This window comes from Parasteatoda tepidariorum, chromosome X2 (genome assembly GCF_043381705.1).
Source record: "Parasteatoda tepidariorum isolate YZ-2023 chromosome X2, CAS_Ptep_4.0, whole genome shotgun sequence".
Taxonomy (NCBI): Eukaryota; Metazoa; Arthropoda; class Arachnida; order Araneae; family Theridiidae; genus Parasteatoda; species Parasteatoda tepidariorum.
In genome coordinates this window covers 5,767,148-5,791,869 of record NC_092215.1, presented here as the reverse complement: position 1 = coordinate 5,791,869, position 24,722 = coordinate 5,767,148, and the positions used below count along the sequence as shown (strand labels likewise).

The 24,722-nt window shown below is 27.5% G+C and overlaps 1 protein-coding gene across 2 annotated transcripts in view; it reads left to right on the top strand.

Moving 5' to 3' along the window:
• Positions 1–19,490, top strand: part of LOC110283350 (ATP synthase mitochondrial F1 complex assembly factor 1) — a 32,855-nt gene extending 13,365 nt beyond the window's left edge. For both annotated transcript variants that reach the window (XM_043045265.2, XM_043045264.2), the window contains exons 5-9: positions 2,814–2,861; positions 5,214–5,309; positions 14,645–14,711; positions 16,664–16,701; positions 19,308–19,490. In XM_043045265.2, coding sequence (XP_042901199.1) covers positions 2,814–2,861; positions 5,214–5,309; positions 14,645–14,711; positions 16,664–16,701; positions 19,308–19,481 — 423 coding nt within the window. In that variant the 3' untranslated portion in view covers positions 19,482–19,490. The remainder of the gene's footprint in view (positions 1–2,813; positions 2,862–5,213; positions 5,310–14,644; positions 14,712–16,663; positions 16,702–19,307) is intronic.
• The last annotated feature ends 5,232 nt before the right edge of the window (positions 19,491–24,722 follow it).

Genomic DNA, 24,722 nt, shown 5'->3' with positions numbered 1-24,722 from the left:
GATTTAAAAGTTACGTGTTGCGATTTAAAAGCCGTACCAGCAATTCCTGTTCACTCAATTTAAAAATCCAATATCGCAATTTGTATTTAAGCGTTTTTAAAACCCAATATCGCAATTTGTATTCTCGCGAGTGTAAAATCCAACATCGCGATTCGTATTCACACATTTTTAAATCCAATATTGCTATTCATTGTCACGCAGTTGTAATATCGATATAGTTTTTCTTATTTGTATGCTACTTAAAAATTACTCATTGCGATTCGTATTCACGTGATCTAAAAATTATGCATCACGATTCTTAATTACCCGATTTTAAAATTCAATATCGCAATTTGTATTTTCGTGTTTTTAAAATCCAGCAGCGCGATTCATATTCGCATGATTTTAAACTCCAAAATCGCGATTCATATTCACGCGATTTTAAAATCCAATATCGCGATTCTTGAAAGTAGCAGAAGTAAGTTTTCTCTTGAATTAGTTACTGTTAAGATGTGGTATATTTTTCATTAGTAAGTAATTTAATAGTCGTGCCTTCCTATAATTGCGTAATTTTTTTTAATATTGTAGTGGTCACAATTTTAAAATTATATTTAAGAAAAATTTAAAGTTAACTGTCTAAATGCTTCTGCCACTTTAAATATTAAATAAAAATCTCTTAGCATAGTTAAAAGTTGCTTTTATAAATCTCAGTATCATGTAGAGCACTCCCCCCCCTCTCCTCCCAGTGGCCTGCATTGTAAAAGTTCAGCTTTTTTTATTTTTGTCCACTTTCATGCCTGTATATTTTATTTAAAAATATTAGAACTAGAATTTATACTTAGAATCTCTTTCATTTGTAAATATTTTTTCTGATAGAATAATAAATGTGATTAAAGATAAAGGTAAACTTAATTATTCATTTCAATTATACTGCATACAATTTATTTAGAATTTCATGTTTTGAAAATATCAATGATTTAGATTTATAAAGACGTTAATTTTTTTGAAAAGTGTCATTAATGATTTTACTCAAGAAATTTTCAGGATTTTTAATTTGTGCTCATAATCACCCCTGTTTGGCCAAATAGCTACTTTATTAAAAAGTCAGTAAATTAATTTTTTATTTGAAATAAATCATTATTAAAAACCAATTAAAACTTGGTTAGATGAGCTGCAGTGACTCAGTGATTAAGATACTGAACTGTCAGTCATTTTGAAGAATTGGAGTTCAATTGCCAATGGTTGCTCGAAGCCCACCTAGCTTCAAATTGATGGGTTCCTGCTTGTCTGGGAAGAAAACACAGTCTGTGTGGTGTGCTGACTACATTGCCACAATCATGTGATTGGTCACACAATTGTGATGCCTTAATCTCCATGACCCCCTGATCCACAAGGGGCTGTTACTGAGAGGTTTAACTTAGATGTTAATGTGTTTAAAAAATTTCAACATTCTTGATGTATTTTTTTAACAATTCAAGTTTTGAAACAAGTCTAAACAATTATAATATAGTGTTATATAAAAAGCAAGGAATTGCAACAACAATGCATAGTGGGTCAGGAGGTTCAAAAGAATTAAGGCTTCGTTATATTGTGACAAACAGCATGATAGTGGTAATCTAGTCATCATTATATTCCAGTTGCCTTTACTTCCCAGACAATTTGTTACCCATAGATCTGCAGATGGGTGGACTTTAATCTGCCACTAAGACTTTTTACAATGACAGCCCAATGTTTGAACCATTATACCATTGCAACTCTATGTTAGGTATATTATTATTTTTTAGACGTTTGTAATGTGATTATATATAAGCTTCATATGTATAGGAACTCATGGCAATTGTAACTCTACTTTAACTGTCTGATTTTTGAAAATTTATTTCCGCCCTGAATGGATAATTTTTTCTTTTTTTCCTCATATGTCTGTCCCCTTTGACTAATGATTTTTCTTCAACCTATCTTAAACTAATTTCTTATATATTTTTGATTATAAATTATAATGTCTTATTTCTACGTCATTAAAAATTATATATTTGTGTATTATATATTTATGTAATTAAAAATTATATAAAATTATGTATATAAGTAGATGTTTATTATTTAAATCATATTAATTTATAGTTCAAACATGAAATAGAGCAAATATTTTTTATTATATGACATTCTTAAATAAACTCGTATAAGCAAATGAATTTTCTAACTCAATAAGAGTAACTGTTATTAAGAGATACTGTGAATCTATAATAATATGATATAAATATAATTTTACAATTATCTTGATTAAATGTAATAAGATTTACATTAAAAATTCGTTTTTCTAAATTATTCTGCTAAACTGCTAAAAATGATCGGGTATTTAAGCTTTCATAATTTGGTCTGCCAAATATTCAGCAGAAGAGCCAAATATTTGTTACGTCCCTAAACTATCCTATCTGGTTATTTATGACAACCAGTGATTAATGCACTGCTACAAATTTAATCAAAGAAGCAGATGATGATGATTTCTAGTATCTGCTCTCCACACCATTCTTCCCAACCATATGTGTGCTTTTTCTTGCTCTGAAATTGTTTGGTATATTACATTACAGTGTCATACCTTCTAACTTTTACTTTTCCTGAGGATTATTTTTCTAAGTGGCAGTGAAGTGATACCCCCTACAGACAGGGATTAACCTAGCTAAAATTGCAATGCTTCATTGAATGTTAAAAAATGAATGCAAGTGATAAACATATATATAAATGCAATGAATGAATTTATGTATATTTTAGCACTTTAGAAAATAGCTCTCTTTTTCTCTTTTATCAGATATTCATACTAACATAGACATTTTTTTCAGGCAAAGTTGTTTGAAAAAATTTCTTCGAATTTGAAAAATTTTCCTATTGTAAGTTTAATATTTTTCTATCTATTTCTTTCTATTATTTTATTTTACTAGATTCAAAGCTAAAAATAAATAATAATTGAGAAAATTAAATTTATCTTAAAAAATAACAAATTTATTACCTTCATAAAACAAATCATTAGCTTTTCTTATTTTCAATAACATTAATAGAAATCTTACATTCAGCAACTTGCAATGCAAAACATAAATTTTTTTTTTGTACCAAAATATTTTTTTTTCTTTCCTGAATTATGTCAATAGCTAATGTAATTATATAATTTTGATTAAAAATCAGTTTATTAATATTTTAAAAACAGTGATTTATGTCAAAAAAGAGAAGGGACAGAATTTAATGGGTAGCAGCATTATTAAAAAATCGTTGCTAAGAAAAAAAAATTACCCTCTTCTATCCTGATATCCACTTTTGCAGGCCAACCTGGAAAAATTAAGATTCAGGAGTTTCCTCAGCAAGAATTCAGGAGGGGTAAAATAAGTATGATATACGATATATTTAACACTTCTAAAGAAATATTTTAAATAAAAAATTTTATAAATATAGACGTTTTACAAAAAAAAGAGCATAAATTGTGAAAGGAATCTAATTTTTTATCAAATATGTTGTTGCAAAAAAGTCTTAACTTAAAATTGAAATATAATATTTACAATAAGCATTCATTAATTTTGTTCTTTTTTTTGTAATCAACTGTAAGAACTTCTAAAAAAATAGTGGAAAAATACCTGTTCTTATTCCTAAAATAGGATTTTTTATTAACCCCTTAACTGCCACTGGCGTATATATACGTCGCGGCCAGACGATGCGTTAACTGCCGCAGGCGTATATATACGCTTTCCCGAAGTATGATGCTTTTCATTGCGCTGCTATAAATAGAACAACCCCCCCTACTTCAGAATGCAGTAAAATGACCTTGAAAGTGTTTTCTTTGCAAATGTATTACTAATTTCAGAGGAGGGGGAATGGGAAAAGGATGTTATGGAAAAGTGATATATTATTCGTTTGCTTGTCTCTTTTTGAGTAAAGTCAGGTTCATTCTTTTTTCTCTTTCGTTTCGCGTGTGTATTTGGTGCTTTTTATTCTTTCCATCAACGTCTTCAAATGCATCGCGAAAATGTGCTGTTTGTTCATGAAAAAATTCGTCGTGAATCCCGCTATCAGTGCAATGAATGGGATGTTGGTTTATGTGTCCAACCATGTTTCAATATTTATCTTACAACATCAAAGTTTTAACATCTTTTATATTGTATTTTTATTATTTAATTTAAATTTTGTATTCTCTTTCTTTCCTTTTTCTTGTCTTGTAAAAGTAAACTGTTCTAAAATTGCAACGCGTGCATNCCGTCCCCCACTAAATCACCACGTAAGAAAGTGCACTTGAGCGAAAAACGGTGGCACTGGGGAGTGAATCACGTAAATTTTACTTGGCAGTTAAGGGGTTAGAAAAAAAACTGCCTTTTTGAAATATGGAAAAATCTTGGATATCATAATAAACAATGTACAAAAAAACTTTTAAAAACAAATAAATTAAAGAAACATTTTATCTTATTTATTTATTAAATTAGATATGTTCAATTAATTATATTATAAATTTAATTAATTATATTATAAATGTATAAAAAATGTAATTAAATATAAAAATGATCTGATGCAGATAAAAAAAATTTTATTTTTTTAAAGGGAACAAAATGAAACTTTAAAAGCAGGTTATTATATGAAAAAAATGAAATATGATAAATGCTAGCCCTGAAATAATAGTATTTTTTGCTTTTTCCCATTTATTTGCCCCAAAATGCCATTCTTGCCTCCATGAGCCATTAACATGTTACAAGCACACTTGGAACAAAAAGCATACATGCTACCTTTTCTTGAAGCAATAATGGAAAGAAATTCATTCGTATATAATCAATTAAAATTGGTTGCCTATTTTAATTATTAATTAATGTTTTAATTTTTTTAAAGATTCCTGAAAGAAATATATAATCAATTACTGATACTCTTCAGAAAAATAAAATGACAGATATTATTGAGATAAAATGAATTATTAAAAAATTACCTGTTGTGCATCATTTTCAAACATTTAAACAAATCTTAATTTAGTGTAAAACTTTACTTAAGGCAATGTTTTTCCTTTTTTGTTTTATGCTACATTTAAGTTAATATGTCTTATAATATTTTTTTTAATGTACTAGTATATTTGTAAAAAAAATATTTCTAATTAATTGAAGTATTGTCAAGTTATTGTTTTGTTGCAAGGAGGTCTTTTAGAGTAATATGTATGTAAAAAAGTAATATTATTTTGAAAATTGAAATTTTCCTTTGAAATATAATTTGTTTTTCAGTTTTTATTTCCATTGCCTCGAACTGATGGCTATGAATTTATAATGTGTCAATTTCTAGATCAAAGCTGTTACTTTACATCTTTAATCAATTATCAAGTAAGTTATAGTGTTTTACCTTTTATGATAATAATTACTGTTTAGTTAGTGTGAATCATGTATGTAAAAGTCACTTCCTTAGTATTGCAATTTCATTTTAAAAATTATGCTGTCCTGAGAAACTTTTTTTTTTATTTCCAATGTGAATATAAATATAAATACCAAAACAACTTAAGTCATTTCCTCAATAGTGTTTTAGCTCTTAAATTCACTGTAAAGTAATGTATAGTTAAAAAAAATCTACCCTGAATGACTTTTGTTCAAATACTTTACATTCCAGGACTTAATCTTATATTTTAAGCGGGTGATCTCAAATTTGCTAATCAATTTGTGCAGACAATATTTTAAGTTATGAAATCAGACTCAAAAACATATTTTCTGTGAATAAACATAGCTTTTTTTAAAAACTAATATGGATTTCTGATCCCCAAAGTATGGTCCCAATAGTTTGGTCAAATTAGTCCAAAGTTTTGACTCCTTATTGTCAACTTTTCTTTTTGCTGCATATTTCCCCATGTATTCACATATTTTGTATTTTATCATAGTTAGTAACTTAAGCAGATTTTGGTTGGTTAATCTTTTTTTTCTTTGGCCTAGGTAAAAACTCAAGTTTCATTGACTATATGTTTTAAATATGTGTGGTTAAAATCAAAAATAATTTACTTAAAATATTTTTGGAACTCAACATTACTTTTAATAGCATGAGTAAAATTTAATTCCCCTGTAGGAAAGAGTATTATACAGGGTGTTTAAAAATTTCCAGACCCATTTTGATGTTTAATAACTCATAAAATAATGAGGATATAAACAAACTTATGGCATTTATTGATGGAATAACTCGTACATTTTCCTTTTCAGGTTTGAATATCTTTACTTTTGTAAATATCGTGTGCTCGTGTGGTTAATTTCAGATAATTTCATTTTCCAGTCTAAATATCTGCACTTTTCTAAATATCGTCTGCTTATTAATTGCATTTTTCTTTCTTTTGTTTTTGGCAACCATTACAATGTTTTGTTTACTTTTGATGTGTTTGTTTTATGTAGTACTTTTCTATGTGATGTTTTATTCGAGCGGATATTAAGGAGAATGCATACACCACAAGAGAAAGCACAGATTTTATAGTGGTTCATAGAAACGAAATCGATAGTGCAAGCACAGAGAAATTGCAGAAGAATTTACCAAAAAGATCCTCAGTCCAAAGGCAGCATCTTCCAGTGGAAAAAGAATTTTCTAGAAACTGGAAGTATCGCTGATAAGAAACGTTCTGGACGTCTCTGCACGAGTGATTTTGACGTTGAGCGTGTCAGACACACATTTTTAGGCAATCCTAGAAGATTTGTGAGATCAGCGGCAAGAGAATTGGATATGCCAATTTTGACGGTGTGCAAGGTTATTAAGAAACAATTAAGACTGCATACATACAAAGTTCAAATTGTTCAAGGTTTGGAACCGGATGATAGGCCTAGGAGGATGGCGTTTGCATCAGATATGGTAGGAAGGATAGAAGATGCTGCTGATTTTCTGAAGCGCGTAATGTTCTCCGACGAAACATGCTTTCATGTTTTTGGCATTGTTAATCGACATAATGTGCGCATATGGGGATCTGAAAACCCCCATGAATACCATGAGATACAAAGGGATTCCCCAAAGGTTAATGTGTGGTGTGGACTAATGCACGACTGAGTCATTAGGCCTTTTTTTTACAGAAAAGACGGTCTCATCAGTCGTATACTTAGACATGTTGGAAAACTTCGTATTTCCACAACTAGAAGAGCTTCAGCCACATGTCTTTTTGCAACAAGATGGTGCACCACCTCATTGGGGTATCATCGTTCGTAGTTCTTTGAATGACCATTTTCCAGGAAGATGGATTGGGCGAGGAGGTCCAATTCCTTGGCCACCCAGATCACCTGATATAATGCCACTGGACTTTTTTCTTTGGGGATTTATAAAGGACAATGTTTACAGGTGGATCGTGTTGAACATTGATGACCTAAAAGCCAGAATTACAACCGCAATAGCCTATGTGGATGCCGACATGCTTGCCACTACCTGGCGTGAAATTTACTATCGACTTGATATTCTCCGTGCAACGAAGGGGGCACACGTGGAAGTTCATTTACATGGGTCATAAAACTTTTTTAATCTATCTAACCATTTTTAATAATTTCAATCTATCTTTATTATTTTATGAGTTATTAAACATCAAAATGGGTAAGGGACTTTATAAACACCTTGTATTTATAATAAAATTGATCTATCCCATGTATTTCATGAATAAGTGATATGCTAAAAATTATATGGTGGCTACATCAAACTTGGAAAATCTAAGTTCCTTGTTCCCTATCTAAGTTCCTTGTAGTTGCTTAAGTTTGGATAAATAAAAGTTAACTATTTGTATGAATACTGTTTCTTCACCAAATGCATTTAGAAAATTTGTTACTGAAATTTTTTAAAAAAGAAAAATTATAGAGAAAATGCAGGAAAAGCAATTTTGTATGTATGTAATAATTTAATTACTATATATACGGGTAGTTTTGTTAAGGCAACTATATTTGTAAGAATTTTTGCCAAAAAAAATTCTTAATTAACTGAATAAACTTTATCATTTTTTAGTAAAAATTCTTTAAAATACCATCAATTTACTTAGGATTTAAGGGAATGTTTTTTTTTTCTGAATTTCTGTCGATTTGAATTTAAATTCTCAGGGTTCCACTTTTATTTAAACATAATTTTATCATGAAAAAGTTGAAATATCAACTCAGCAATACTTTTCTTGCATTAAAATTCTCTTCAATATTACCCTGTTTAACTAGAATGCCATTTCAAACTCTTCCATGTGGAGAGATGAATGGAGAAATCTTTGACCTCTTTGGAGATTATGGCACTATGCAGTTTAGGAAAGGCAAAAATCTGGCGGATGTGGAAGAAAGGATTCGAATATTTGCTTCTGTTCATAAAGTAGAATTTTTTTTTTAATTTTCTTCTAGTCCGTGGGCTGAATTAATTAATTGTTCAAGTTAGTCCCGATGCTTAAGGGGTATTTTTTCTTTTAACAAAATTATTCATTAGTATTTTTAACTTTATAAAATTCTCCAAAAAATTATTGGTTATAATTTAATTCGAGATTTTATCTTGCACCCTTTTTCTGAAAACTTGTGTTCTCTCATGAATTATTTTTCTCAGCAAAGCCAACTAATCGCTATTAGCAAATTGTTGCATTGATGCTGATTTTCTGGATTTCATGATAGCTTTTATTTTGATATTTCCAAAACTGTTTCTCCTTTTACCCTATAAAGCTGGCAAAAACCAAGGAATGTATGGAAAACATGTTAAATGAGAAATTTTTTTATTTATTTATATTTGTTTGTTAAAAAGAAGGAAAGCAAAACTTGGTTTTTCTGTTCAGCACTGTACATGAACAGGTTTCAAGTTGGGCAACCAGATGGATACACTAGGAATTCTTAATATTTTCTAATTGAAAAAAAAAGAATAAAATTTAAAGAATTTTTTCTAGTTTTTTTTCTTATAGAATATGCAACAAGAAATTTGACAATGTTTCCTTTACGAATACTGAATATCTCTAAAAATAATAATGCTTATTCGAAACGAACAACATTACTTAAATGTTTCACTTATGATATTGGTTCAAAGAAAATTATTTCAATGAATTTTATAAAGAGCACTGTTAGATAAAATACAGTATAAAATGGCTCTGTATTGAAATGTAAATAAATATAAAAATTTAATTGGTTTCTAATCACCTGAAATTATTTTCTTTTGCTTAATAAAAATATATTAATACAGTACTTATCCAAGGTTGTTTTGGGTGGTTGCTATTTGGTACATTTTGTGCAAAAACTATTTAACACTTAAACAATTTTTTTATTCATTAAAAACGTTATTTCTGCAAGCTTAACATATTGTGTCCTCCACATCTATTCAAGATGATATATTAAAAAAATAACATTTAATTGAAATACTACACTATTATATTGACTAATACACTAATATTGACACTTTTCTTGTACCTATACTGCACTTTAACAGAGAAAAAAACATGCTGACCTAAAAATTTTAAGATTTTTACTGGAAAAATTAGGGAAAATCGAAACCTCATTTGAGTAGCCCATAGGGAAGGGGAGGAATGCCCACTCCTTCTATAAATAAGAAGGAGTGGGCATTCCTCCCCTTCCCTATTGGCGCGAGTGAAGCAACTGTCAAGGAGTGGCGGCCATGTTGGTATAACCAGAAACTTTGCGGAGCCGCTCAGGTTTCAAATGGAAGAATCAGGTTGTTCTTGATCTTTTCTCTTATGATTGGAAAATTTTCGAAAACGAGATTAAAATAGTTTTGTTGTTAATACATAACACCTTTTTTCATTCAATTTCTCAGCATTAGTTTCTTTTCTTCTTCCCAAAAAATAAAGTTTTAAGATAGCTCTATTTTACAACTGAATTAAAAAAAGAACTTGACAGCAGTTTTCAGGAACTTAGGTTCTTTTATATTTTATCTAGGTATTAAAAATAATATATTACTGTTATTTAAGGGCAGCTTTCCAAATAAAAATTTATTCAAAGAATATCACTTTAAAACCACACTATTTCGAATACAAACAAAATAATATGAAATGCATTTTTCTTTAAAGTTAGAATATTTAAAGGGGAAAATATTGGTTTGTGCTAAAAGAATAGCAATAATCAACATTAAGCCATTTGAATAAACACTTGGGTAATAAATCTAGTCCATAACCTACTGTTTATCACTAAGCAGAGAAGTCTAATTTCTTTTTCTTTTTTGCAAAGCACTTGATCATATGAAGTGTACAAAACTGTAATTTACAAATTGCAACATAAAAAAACTGTGTATTTATTTTTAAAGGTAAATACCCAGAGTATTTATATAGGAATATTTATTTTCCAATTGAGGTTTAAACTCTACTCATGAAATACTCTATCTCATTCACAAAATACATGATGTGGTGAGCAAATAAATGCTTTATAATAAATGCCCAGGCATTATTATCTATAATGAATGCTCTATAATAAATTAAAGCTTTGACACAGCAATTGAGATGTTAGTAGAGGAAGGTGGTGGCTCAGATGAAACAAATTTTAAGGCTTTTAAGGAACTTTAAAAAATAAAATTAATACTTAAGCCTTTTCAAGGCACATCGAAATCCTGCAAAATACAAGATTCAAATGTCAGCACTTTGAAAATACAATGAGTAAATATATAATTACTTGCTGCTTTTTAGGAAAGAGAGTTATGTTAAAGAAATTATGTTAAAAAAGACAACCAAAAATTTAAATGACTTTTAATAAATATATTAATTTAAATTACATAAAATAGTTGAAAGAAACACACTATATCTTCTGGAACATTTTAGTAAACACAAAAGAAAAAACAGGATAGCCATGTATCAAATTTATTGTTCACTGAAGTTAACAAGATGTTTAAAGAACTGGCGCCTTCACTCGTTGTTTAAAGATAAATTTTTACATTAATAATTTAAACGAACTTTAAAGTATAAATGCACAATTGAACGGATAAGATGTACAAGATGATTGGCAGTAGGTTCGGTATCAAACTGATGTTCACTTAAAATTGAAAAATAATTACGAGAACAAACTTTTTCAAGAACACTAGGAGCATTTTTCATAATCAATATTTTGGAGTTTTTACAATTGGTTTGAAGGATCTCTTGTCTGAACGCAATCTCACATTTCTTTGCAAATATGAAATACATCATTTGATGGATAAAGTAGTCCACTTTCTGATTTATGCATTGATCCAGGAAACTCGTCTTGTTTCATCTTTTGGAGAACTAAATAGGAAAACAAAGAATAAAATATATATTGCTATCAGTGTAAAAACAATTAAGAAAGATCTAAACTCCAGGTTAACCCATTGTTTTACAAAATATCTTGTACTCATTTTTTAAAAGTCAGTTTTTTTATATTTGAATATACTTTAAGAAATCACCAGTTTTTGATCAAGAAATAATTATTTCACAAAAACAATATTTTTTTTTATATACAATATTTTTAATATGAAGATATTGCATATGCAGCAGATTATTAACTTGAAATATCTTTTGTAAATATCCATTTTTTGAAAACATTCATAATATTTCTACACATTATATAGAGAGCATCAACTATAGGGTAAATCATTAATATTTCATTGATGATGTGCTGTTTTGAGTGTATTTATTTTGTAACAGATTAAACAAAATATGAAAAAAATTGCAGATGTAAAATTTTTTTTTTTTTTCTAAATCTGCTTTGACATTGGAAATTAAAATTCTATGAACAGATAGCTTTAATGCTGAAAAACTATTTAACAAAAGAAAATATTATTTGAAAAATAATTTTTGAACAGTTACTTTTTCAATCACAATTTTCCTTTTTATTTGGTGAGAAGAAACGCATATACAGATACTTTCAATGTGATATTATCTTAAATAACTTATATATACTCATGTTTTGAAAAAAATTCTTTAATATTTGTAAAATATGTTGAAAGCATTTTCTTAATATGAAATTTTGAATGTTGTTAACAATTTAAATTGCTCCATGCACATCATTTTCTCAGATGCAAATTTGAAAACCTTTTTGAATGTTAGATAGAGCATATATTAATAAAATTTTGCATGAAACAATTCAAAAGCTATTATTAATTTTGCAATTTTTTTTTTTTGCAATATAAGAATGATATTACCGCATTTCTATTACTATTTCTGAGCAACAGGTTAAAGATTGAGAATTTTCATCTTTTGTCGAAAGAAAAATACTAAAACTTTCATGTTATACAGTATTTATTCAAAGAAAAAACGAAAACACTTGTCATTAAAAGTTAATAGTAAGCAACGAAAATTTAAGATAAATGAACCCTTAATGTTGTTAAATATACATGATTTTGCAAAGTCTCAAATTGAACAAACAAGATCGTAGTTTACAAAACAAAATCTTACCTGTGAAAAATGACGCCAGGAATTTTCTTAGATGTCCTATTTGTGCAATTAACCGCAACACAGGAACCCATTACGTACTGGGTTTTTTTTTTTAACAATAGACTAATTGCTAAAATGAAATCTATTAATCAGTTTGAAGAATGTTAAAATACATACAGCTCTAGTTCAACGAAGTTCGATTTGTTTTGGTTGTACCAATATGGAGCCGCAGTTGCAGTTAAGACTTCACTAATTTACAAACATGCCGTCTCCTCCTATTTCTTACTCTATGGAGTGGCCACCCTGATTCTTCATTTTCTTAATCCCTTTACGATCAGTTAGTTTTCTTGAAAACGGTCATAAAAGTGCCTATTTTTTTATCCCTGAAAATCATATAAAAATATGTGTGTGAACAATATATATATTCATTTTTGATTTGTTTTTAGCTTGAAAGTTTAAAAAATTAAATTTTTAGGAAAAGCCAACATTCAAGGTTACTATGACTTAATGTTAATTTTCCAGCAAGCAAGGAAAATTTTAAAAATATGTGTTTTAAACATTAAAGAATTTTATTAAGCTTATGTATAAATAAAGATTAGAAATTTTTTCTTGTGTGATAAATTTCAAAGCAGGAGNCAAGCAAGGAAAATTTTAAAAATATGTGTTTTAAACATTAAAAAAGAATTTTATTAAGCTTATGTATAATATATAAATAAAGATTAGAAATTTTTTCTTGTGTGATAAATTTCAAAGCAGGAGATACAGAAACCAACGTCACAATCTGGACAGTAGTACCAAGTTTCCTTTCTACATCTCTTATTGTTTTCATCTCTTCTGAAATATCCTGGTATCAAAAATATACTGGTACTGCCATCTGGGGTGTAAAATGAGAAATAAAATGTTTTCCGGGCAAAAGAAATGAATTTGTTTTATTCTTATTGGTGCATTACTATTGAACACTCCAACCCGGAAATATCACAGGAGAGAGAAATTGAGGGCGAAACCTCACCCCTTCATTTTCACAGAAGCAAGAAGGAAGGGTTTAAAACACAAAATTCACATTCATATTTAGAAGCTTTTATTTATTCTTAATACTTCTGTTTAGGCTTTGTATAATGATCCAAAAGGATAGGTATATTTTTTCATACATGCAACTCATCCAGTTATTCCAAAAGATTTCATTTTTGTATTTAATCTGGTAGCAAAACATTTGCCTCTATGCTTGATTCCTCTTTTAATATTTTTAACTACCATCACATTTAAATAGTTTAAATATACATAAATAAGGCCAGCTTATTATTTGTGTTTTCAGTGATGGTGAAAAGTGAAGGAAGTATTTGTAAACAATATCACTTTAATAATTATTTCAGTGCTACAAGGAAAGAGTTTTTTTGAAGAGCATAAAAGTTGGCAGGTATGCTTTCTGCTACTTAAGCTACTGTGGAAAAAAAATGTGAATGAAGCACAAAGTACAGTTCTTCTGTACATTATTTGTTCTTTATTTACAGTGTCTTTTGTTTTAGCCTTTTTTCATTGAGTTTTAAAGTATTATTTGTATGTATGTTACAATTTCACTACAATTTACAAATTTAAAATCCTTTTGGGGTCCCTTTTCCAAAAAACTTTGGTCCATTTTTTAACTAAGAAAATTGTGAAAATCTGTTTTGAACCCTGTTAATTCATATTCGAATTATGTTTCAATCTTATATTCATGCCCAAAAAAAAACTTTTTTTTTTTTTATTTGGTCCTATCTAAGAATGTATTAATGATGGTTCCTGTCAAGATGACACATGCAGTATTATTCATAGGGGTGATATATCAATATTATTCTTAAAGATAAGATCTCTATGCATATCATTATTATAAATTTTAAGTATTTTTATTTTTAAAATAATATGCCTGATGATTTCCATTCATTTATACTTTTAGATGAAAACATTGAAAGTTCATAACATGAGACTAAAATGAAATATGTCAATTTCTCATTAATGAAAACTATTAAAATTTATCATTTTCCAAATGCAAAGCTTTACCTTGGTCAATAAATTTGTATCCTTCTACATAAATTTTTTTCCTGCTCAAGTTTCATATGTTTTGCAATCAAGCCACATTCATCCCGTTTTTAAATTCTGTTTCATACATGAGAATTTTGTATTCACATTTATTTTTTCAATAAAATCCCTGTAGATATAATCCCTGTGAGAATGCCCCATTAAATTATGACTTCTCTCCTTTAAAAAAGTGAATAAAGTATTTCCTGCATTTTTTATTATTTTTATGACTACATTTCATGAAAATTGTGATTATGAAAAGGTTATTTTGTCAAAAGATGTTTAATGAATTTATGAATTTATTTGACATCAAAAATTATTTTACAGACTTTCAAAGAAAATGCTCCTATATGCCTTACAGTTACTTATTTTACTGAGCTAATGAATGAAAAAGGTAACTATTTTATATTTACATTTTAAAGTAAATGTTATGGTTGCAAGTCTTCCATCTACTAATCAGATTTCCATATTTTGAATGTATTCAAAAACAGGAACAGTACAAAAGCTAAATTTGTTTTAAAAAAAGAAAAAAACCTTAACATTATTCTTTTTCTTTGAGTTAACAAAAATTAAATGTGTAGTTAATTAAATTTATAAAATTAATTAAATATATAGTTTCAATTTGGCCAATTAAAAATAGATAAAATTATTCCTGTACTGTATGTTGCATTAACTGTGGCATATGTAGTAGGAGCATTTGAATCTAGTGACAAAATTATTTTATTTTTTTTCAAAAATTAAAAAATATGAAAAGGTTTGAATTTCACATTTGATTTATCTCTTTTTAATCCGCTCAATTTGCAGAGATTACCCCTTAAATCTTAGTGATTTTTCAGTAGCTTGGTGTTGTTAATACGAAATTTCACATGCTGTTAAAAATCATATTATACGGTTTTATGATACTTAAATTTTCGATTTGAGTAAACATTTTTTAACTTTTCCAACCAATCGAACGATTTTTACCTTTTTTAATTTAAATACAAGCATTGCTTCAATGGTTTATTCCACAATTTTTACTTCTTATTTTCATGTAGTTTTAAATATCCTAATACATTGAATATGATGTTACAACTGACGAGTTTTGAATCACTCATTTGACTTTTCACATAATCGCTTTTTGATGTGCTTTATTGTGTCTATTTCATTTCAAATTTAAATTATTGTTATCAGTTATTTCTATGCTCTTTCATATGATTTTAAAAATCTCAGTATTTTCGCTATGATATTAAAGCATGCAAATTTGTTATTGCTTTCTATTTCCTCATAGTTTTGAAAGTTATTTTAATACATTTTTAAAATATGTGAGTCTTGAATCATGCTTTTCAATAATTACTTTTTGATAAGCTTTATTCTTGCTGATTTTATCGGACATTACAGGGGATTCTTTGACGTTAATTTTTGCAGCTATTGCTATGTTTTTTAACATAATTTTAAAGATCGCTCAATTTTACCTAGGATATTATTACGACATAAGTTTTTTATCATTTTTTAACTATCACTCTTCCACATGATTTTTATGCCAATTTCATTGTTAATTCAAGTTATTATTTCATTCTTTTTTGGGGAGATAGTGCCTTGAATTTCATGTTGTATTTAAAATCCCAATGTATTTATACAATATTATTTCAACTCGCAAAATCAAAAAAATAGAGGAGTTTCTAAATTTTTAACTACTCACTGTTTGTAATTTTGTTAAGAAATTTTTGTGGCTTAAAATGTGTCTATTTTTATTAAGAAAAAAGAAAATGAAAAGGTTAAAAATAAATGGTGTTAGGAATAGTTTGGCAAAAGTGATTCTCATGATGTAAAATTTTATTCTTGGTGTTAAAAGACCACCAAAGCGAAATTTACTTATGCAACCAAAAGCTAAAGTTTGAAATAACCATATTGAAAATCTTGTTCGAGCAAAAATTAAATTCACTTTAGAATTTTACTATAAATACTATATTAATTCTATATTTCTTTGCATGTAGCTAAGATGCTGGCACAAATGCATCTAAATTTTTGTTATTTTTAACCATAAAACAAATTATACTTTTTGTTAATATTAAATTTTTGATGAATTCATGTAGACTAAAACTTATGGAATCGTTAAAAATTTTTGAAATTCATGTATAAAAGAAATTCGAATTTAAGAGATTTCTTTCCTGAGATAATCTATTATTGATTGTTCTGCATGAAATTACTCATCACATTTTTATTCAAATTTGTTGTTCCATTTTTTAAATATTAGTTTGTGTAAATTAATGAAAAGCACAGAAATTTAAAAGAATAATTAAAGCAATTGTACTAAAATAAAATATGGTATGAAAGTTTTATGAAAAGTATCATAAAATTTCATTGCAGATATTGTCTTGATGAGAGGAGAATATGATAATTCCATTGTAAGTAACCTTGTTTTATATTGATTCATTTTAAAAGCTCTTTTGTTAATCATTGATATTATTTATTAACACTCTTATTTTTGGTTCTGCAATATATTCCTTTGCATTTTTAATAAGTGTCAGTTTAAGAGTTGACTTCTACAGTCAATTCTTTAAATCCACACAGCTTATGATCAAGGGTTTTACAGATTTTTATCATTTACCTTTTCAATGTGCATTGTATATTTTATAATTTTATACCTAAATGCTGAGAGATTAAAAAATTACGTTTAATTTATAATTCATTATAAAATATGAAACACTTTTTTTTATCTACTACATTTCTCTTTTTAAAAATATAGAGCACATAGTTAAATTGGGTAATTGTTAACCTTGATGAGTAAGTAATAAGTAATTCACACTTCAGTATTTGTTACTTATAGAAATTGTTCAGTTTGATTTGTAAATCGCATTGATAGGAATCACTATTTGTGATTTACGATTTGAGTACTTAAGAATTTTGATGTACCATTCATTTACTGCTGGCATATGAATCACTATGATTGATTCATTATTTTTTACTTTATGTTAGGTTTAAAATTTTGCAGGATAATGTTTTCATTGAAATGGATTTAGAACACAGTAAGGGAGTAAAACACATAAACTTTAATAAGATTCTTACTTAATTACGAACTAAACTTCTAATTCTTGTTAATTTACATGAACAAAAAATAAAATTCTTCCATTAAGGCAGTTTTCAAAAGACTTTTACATCGTATAAAATATAACACTGTTTTTCAAAGCTCCAATTATTTTACAACTATTTTGAATTTGTAATACAGTGCAGAACCTGTTATCCGGAAATCAGAAAACCAAAAAAACGGAACGTAATTCAATAAATTTTCCCACCATTTTTTTTAAAAACAATTTTTTCCTCATAAGATTTTAGTATTTTTCTTTCATTTTTGAAAGATGTTTACCCTCATTTTGGAAATAATCATTAGTGTATTACTTCATCGTTTTTTCTTTTTAAAATTATTTCCAAATATTTTTTTTTAGTTGGGTTTAACAATAAAAAAAACGACTTTTCGTAGCGATTCAGAAAGCCAGAAAAATCAGTTATCCGGAATAGCGATGGCCCCGATCATTCCGGATAATCGGTTCCCTACTGTAGTTATTTTTATAAGGTTACTCTGGCATTTTAACCTTCCATTAGAAGTATGGCGTAGCATGTTAACTAGCTATTTGTAATTGTGCCCATTCATTCCGACAACAATTAACCATCATGCTTAAGAATCCTGAATTTTTTTCCTGCCTTCTCCAAAGCATTTTTTTTCCATCTTCAGGTTCCCTAAAGAGAGTCAAGAATTGCTTCCTTTCATTAGATTTGGAAAGATTTAAATCATGTTCGTTTTCTATGTATCAATGAGGGTGTGAAATATACTTCCTGAATTTCTGCAGGAAAGGAACATGGTTAATTTTATAATAAAATTAATAGTAAATGTGACAACAATAAATTGTTAATTTTTTCTGCCATTTACGTAGCAGTGGGTAAAAATGCCATGCTGTTTCTATGATGGCATTGATTCTGTTAAGAGTTAAGTGATATAAAAGCAATTTTTTATGTTCTATAATTATATGTAAACTTAACTTATAAAGTATATCTTAAGAGTTCAATAACATTTTCAAGCTACATAAATAATTTCATTTCATAAGAACTGTTAATTTTCATAAATGAAGTAGTTTGATTTAATTATAATTTAAATCACTGTAATTAGCCTAGGTATTCAAAAAATGCAAAGTTAGTGCATTTCAAAAGTTAAACGCTTGTGATGGAAATATTATCAATAAAAGCAATTATTATAATTTCATATAAATTAAAAAGTATTAATAAGGTTTTAGGAGTCCCAATGTTTTATGTAGAACAAATATTTCTCTTTTCCATCATAATTAAAGGCATATTCATATGCTCTTAAATCAAGTTGAATGCATTTTAATTTATGTGTCTAGTTAAATTATCTTCAATTATTTTGAAGTCTTATTCTAAGGACAATAATTTTCAATTATTTTACTATTAAAGTAAAACCTATCGAACCAGTACAATAAATTTTGAAAAAACTGAACTTGGAAAAAAGCGGATTTGTTGAAATAGGCTTCCCAAAAAACCTGTCTGGTTTTGAGAAACGCCTGATGCCACTTTGGCGATTCCTGGTAATAAATACAATTATATCAGTTACTTACATTATAATAATTTTTTTTAAAAAAGGAAAAGAAAGGTATATAATAGATACTGTTACTGTGGGTATATGTATATTTGATGATAACCAATTATTATACTATTTTTAAGGTAATTAATTTTACAAAAAAATTTCTTTAATTGTTTCAAGAAAAGCCCTTAAAAGTCCATAATTTTTACTTTGATAAAAGAGTGGGAATCCTGAATATTTATGAAATGAATTTTATACTTTATTAAAAATAATTTATGAACCTAGAAAACCAGGCAAGAATAGACAATTTTTTTTTTAAATACCTTGTATCCTGAACAAATGTTTTGTGAATGAAATGAAAAGTTTTTGTGGAAAAAAAAACTATATTTTTTAACTGCTTTACTATGTTTTGTATTCTAGCAAACACATGAAGCTCAGTGCTTAGTGAATCAGTTGCAGCTATATTATGGTAGTCAAGATGAAAAAATCTGTACTTTATTATCTAAGTTCAATAATCAGCCAGATACATTTAATCATATAGATTTGATATCTGCTTTTGAATCTACTTTTCAGACTGGTTTAATAAATTCTTGATGAATTGTTTGAGTGTATTTTTATGTCTTTTAGTAATCAGTAGCTCCATTTTCATATTTAAATTGAATCATGAAGCATTAGTTTATCCCGATCCTAAGATTACAAACACAAAAATGTTTTTAATTTTATAAAATAAAGTAGTGAAAATGATGGCCTATGCCTGAAAATAAGCATATCTCTAAAAAAATCCGTTAAGTATAGAGAGCAATGATGATCAATATGTTAATATAGTGTATTCACTTTAGCTTGATTGATAATAACATAGAATTAAATCGTAAATTATGTTTTGAAATAAAGTTTGTTGTTTCATCTTATTTTATCTTACTATCTTATTGCGGAAAAAATATGTATTCAGTAAGCACTTTTTTAGAGGTAAAGAAATATAACTGAATTCATTTAGCAACTATTAAGCAGTTAGAAAAAATAAAGTATCACCCTTATAACTTTTGAACTGCTGGTCAGATTTTCGATCTGCTATATGCTATGGTAGCTCAAAGAATCCTCTTAAATTATGTGTAACAGTTGACTGTAACCATGGCTATATGCTTATTCAGACTTTTTCTGAAGAAACATAAATTTTTATGAAATTCTGACAATTAGAGAAGCCTACAAAGTTAAATGGCAATTTTGCATAAAAAATGGAGTGTTGCCAAATTTTGGCATTGATAGAAACGTATTTACTTAAAGCATCATCTGGGAATCTTGTTGCCTTTAAGCTGTTTGTTATGTAAACAAACAGATTCATACAGTGCTGGAATGTGGCCACAAATTTGTACAATGTTAAAAAAGTGGTTGGCAAAATTATTCATTGCATAAACCTATCAATCAACGCTGTGAAGTAAATCTGATCCAAGAATAACAAAATAAATATGTGGTCCTTCGATTTTTCCCTCAAATAATTATTAGGAGCAAAATTATTTTATTACTTTTTGTTCTGGTTGCTTCAGCAATTTCACCTTAACATAACATTTTATTCCTGAGATAATTTTTTTATTCATTTAAAACTTATTTGCAAAAGTCATTTTTTGTTTTTTAATTATTTTTTCCCTTGATATATACTTTTAAAGACACGAATAAAACTTACCAGGGTCACTCCCAAATCCGACTTGGGTTGAACATGATTGAGTTCTTTTATTAAAAACGATTAAAATTAGTAACATAATTACTTTGCAAATAACTTTTACCATATAAAAAGTCATGAAAAGCAAATTTATACACTCTGTAATCACCATGACAGATAATTAATATAAAGCTTTTACTTATGATCTGTGATTAAGTGGTAGTTAATATAATAAAGGCCTACTTATTATACACATTAATTTTCTTTCATATAGCACTTTTTATATTATTTCAAGGGGAAATGGGGCTTTGGTAGGTATTTATAAAAGGCAGAAAGTTATTTTTCAAAATTTTTAATGACTCGTTGTCCTTCATCCTTTTAGGACAGTTAATAAGTATTTTTAGGTAAAGTATTTTAGGTTAGTTAGTATTTTTAGGTAAATAGTGACACTAATATAATTGCATGATTCACAATTGTCTTGGTTAAGCAAATCATTTGTATTTACCACAAAATATTTATAACAAACTTTTTTATATATATTTGAAATTAAGCACACAAAGGAATTTTTCTTCTTATAGATTCCTTTTTTTTATGTATCAACACTTTGATCCTCTAAGATAGGTATTACTTTCTTAACAAAAAAAAGACAAAAGTGTGTAATTCTTTCATCATTAACGCTTTTTAAATAATTGATAATTAGCTAATGATAGGCATAGTTGTTACTTCTTAATTTTTCTAAGTCCTAGTTTTCAATAAGTTAAGTGTCCATTATATCTGTCTCTTAAGAAACTATGTTTAAATAAGCTTTCTCTAATTTTCCTTATATTTGCGTTATTCAAAACTGACATGATTTGATAATTTATTGCTCTTCCTCTTGTTACCGATTTCTAGAGAAAGCCAGTCTTGTTAAAAATGTTGTTGTTTTTTTTTTTATTATTATGTGGGGTACATTATACTGATATTACTCCACATTATACTTTATGTGAATGAGTGAAGAATATCTTAATCTTCATGACCAAAAATAGAAGATATTATTTGTACGTATATTTGTAGCTATTGTTTGTATATGTATGTAGTATTTATGCAATATGAATAAAAATCTTCATTTGCAATTATAAATAAGAAGAAAAAAAACGTGTGATGAGCCATGTTCTTTTATTTCTGTAAAGTTTTATTTCTTTTCAACACTTTTAAATTTGTGGTGAGTACCTTTTGTTTTTTTTTCCTTTGACACTCTGATACTCGAAAACATCAGTAATATTTTAAAATGCTTTGTATCTATTTAAATAATGTCAGTAATTTGATCTTATTATTCCAAACATTTGATTATTTTGTTCTACCTTATTCAAAGTTCCAATGGTATGAATCTTCTGATTGTCAACCTCACTGTGTTGCACATTTGTTATGTGCTAACACAGTTCTTAAATGACCACATTACCCCTCAATTTTTATTATTTCCTTCAGATTCTATTTTCAACCTCAATTTATTTACCTAGAAATTTATGTTATTCATCTCTTTGAGTGACTGACAATATTCAACATCATAATATCAATAATATACTTAATAATGTATAATGCTTTTATTCTGTTATCACATTCTTTGGTTTAGTGCTTGTGTTAATAATTTGTCTTTCCATTCCCTTTCTTCCAATATAATACCTTACATTCTGGCACCAACTGCTTTATTAAATTTTTATTTCAATTATTAATAATTTTAAAAGCATGTAACAAATCCTTTCAAATTACATTCATAATCATTGGAGAAAAAGAAAGAACTTAGTTACAGAGCTTTTTCAATATTTTATTAGCATTTAATCCAAAATGCTAAAATAAAACAGCTGATTATGAATTAACAAGAAATTCATAGTAAAAAGTAGTATTGCTAGACCTTCTAACAGTTAACCTCTGGATCTAGGTTCAGAAAACAAAATCCTCTAACATTTAAAAATTGTAGTAGTATTGTGGGAAATTTTTTTTAACTAATCTATTACCAAAACACATAATTTGATGAAAAAGAAATATCAAATGAAAAAAAGCTGACTGTCTACCAGTTTTTATTTTGGAAAATTCCTTAAAATATAAACGTTTCATGATTTCACAGGTATAAACGATTAAAGAAAGGTTTAACTCTTTGAATGTGAATGACATAGTTTCAAGTACTGCAGTTATGCGATATAATCTCGAAATGAAGTACCATTTCTTGACCATTCAATTATCAATTTTGAGCTTTTTTTTTTTTAAATTGGGTTTTAAAAAATCTGAAAATATTGAAGATATAAAAAATTTTATACCTTACAATTCAAAAAAAAAAAAATCATCATTAACTAATAATTTAATACAAATTATTTATTTTGTCCAAATTCCTCATAATTTGCATATTTCTCTTTGGAGCAAGGCCTTATAATAACTTTTTGTTAACACTAGATACGTATTACGTAATCCATCTGATACGTGATACGTATTACGTACTACTTAATACGTATATTGCCCGAAAGCAATCAAAATGTGAAAGAATAACTAATGTATAAAGAAATTTGTTAAAAATCAAATGTCTTATTTAACTAAGTTTGGCGCCTTGTAAAGAACTAAAAATATGTTTAAATAATTAAAAGTAAATATTTTTTATTAAATATCTTACAATGAATAATGGAACTTCATTCACCATATTATATTTTAACTCAAAGTTCACCCTATTTAACATCAATATTCACCCTATTTAACACTAGAAAGACTGAAATACCTATATTGCCCAAAAGCAGTCAAATTGTGAAAGAATTACTAATGTATAAGAAAATTTGTATAAAATTAATTTTAAATATTTTTGATATTATTTTCAGTTATATTACAAATTAGTAAATATTAACAATAAAAAAAATTATATGCTGTACAAAAAGTCACAAAAGTTGTGTCATTATTTTTCTAATTGAAATTAAGAAGCAGTCAAAATGACTTCCTTGGGCAATCTAGTGTTAAATAATTATTTTAATGTAATGAATCCTTCAACAAAATAAACTTATTCTGTCACAGTTCTAGAGAGATTTCGTTAGGATATTGCCAAAGTACTTTACAGCATGAAATTCTAAACAGTTCAAAAGTTGTAAAAGTAATCCTTTTTTTAAATTTTGTTTGTATATTATGTCAAACAATTGATTTTAGATAAACGGTTAAAAAATAATTTGAAGTTAAATTTTGCTAAGTGTCTTTTGACATTGCTTGGTAAAAATAGTGTTAATGAGAGCATGATATGATAAGCATTAGTGTACAGTGAGGGAAAAAATATATCACCCTGAATAACTTTCGTTCTAATGATCGGGTTTTCACGTACTAAATGTCAATCTCAATAATTTCTGGGAGTGACTTCAAATATGCTAATTAATTAGTGATAACTATTAATTAAGTTACGAAATCGGACGCAAAAACGCACTTTCTCTGGATAAACATGTATTTTTTTATACCTAATACTGACGCTCAAACTAGGAGAGGGGCTAATAAGATAGATATATTTGGTGATAGTCTCAGAAAACAGCCAAATAAAGTAGCCACCATAAATGAATATTTTTTATGATAACCCATAGACTAATTCAAGAGAGGAATATTTAATTTTACTCCATTGCTAAATAACCAAGTTCAGAGTATGAAAAAAAAATTGCAATCGCAACACTTGAATACGCCCTCTAGTGGGGACTTTCTTTTCAGGCTTTAATATTTTAAGTTTTCATTTAGTTCTATCAGAATCATTGGTAGAGAAGAGCGCTTTTTTTAGAAGCAAAATTTCCCTAAGGAAAATACAGAAGAACTTAAAAGACGATCCAGAACATTGGTAATTCATTTGGAAACAGATCTCGTTCAACATTTGAAGAACAATTTCTTCATAATTTGTCCCTTTCCATTATCAACAAACTTGCAACCAATGACTTCCGATTTCGTGATCGCATACTGTTAAAGATGTGTGTATTAAGGTAAAATACTTTTGTTTTGTCTTCAATTCATTATAAATTAAAGGAGAGTTATTTCATTTCACATTGCTTACTTCATTCCAATAAATGAATGAGATTTCAGAACTGCAATATTTATAGAATTTTCTTCTTCTTTATAGAATAGTATATATTTCTGTATCTATATAATACGGAGAGAAACAATGAAGAATCATCCGAATTACTTGAAATGGTGTCGTTTGTGTA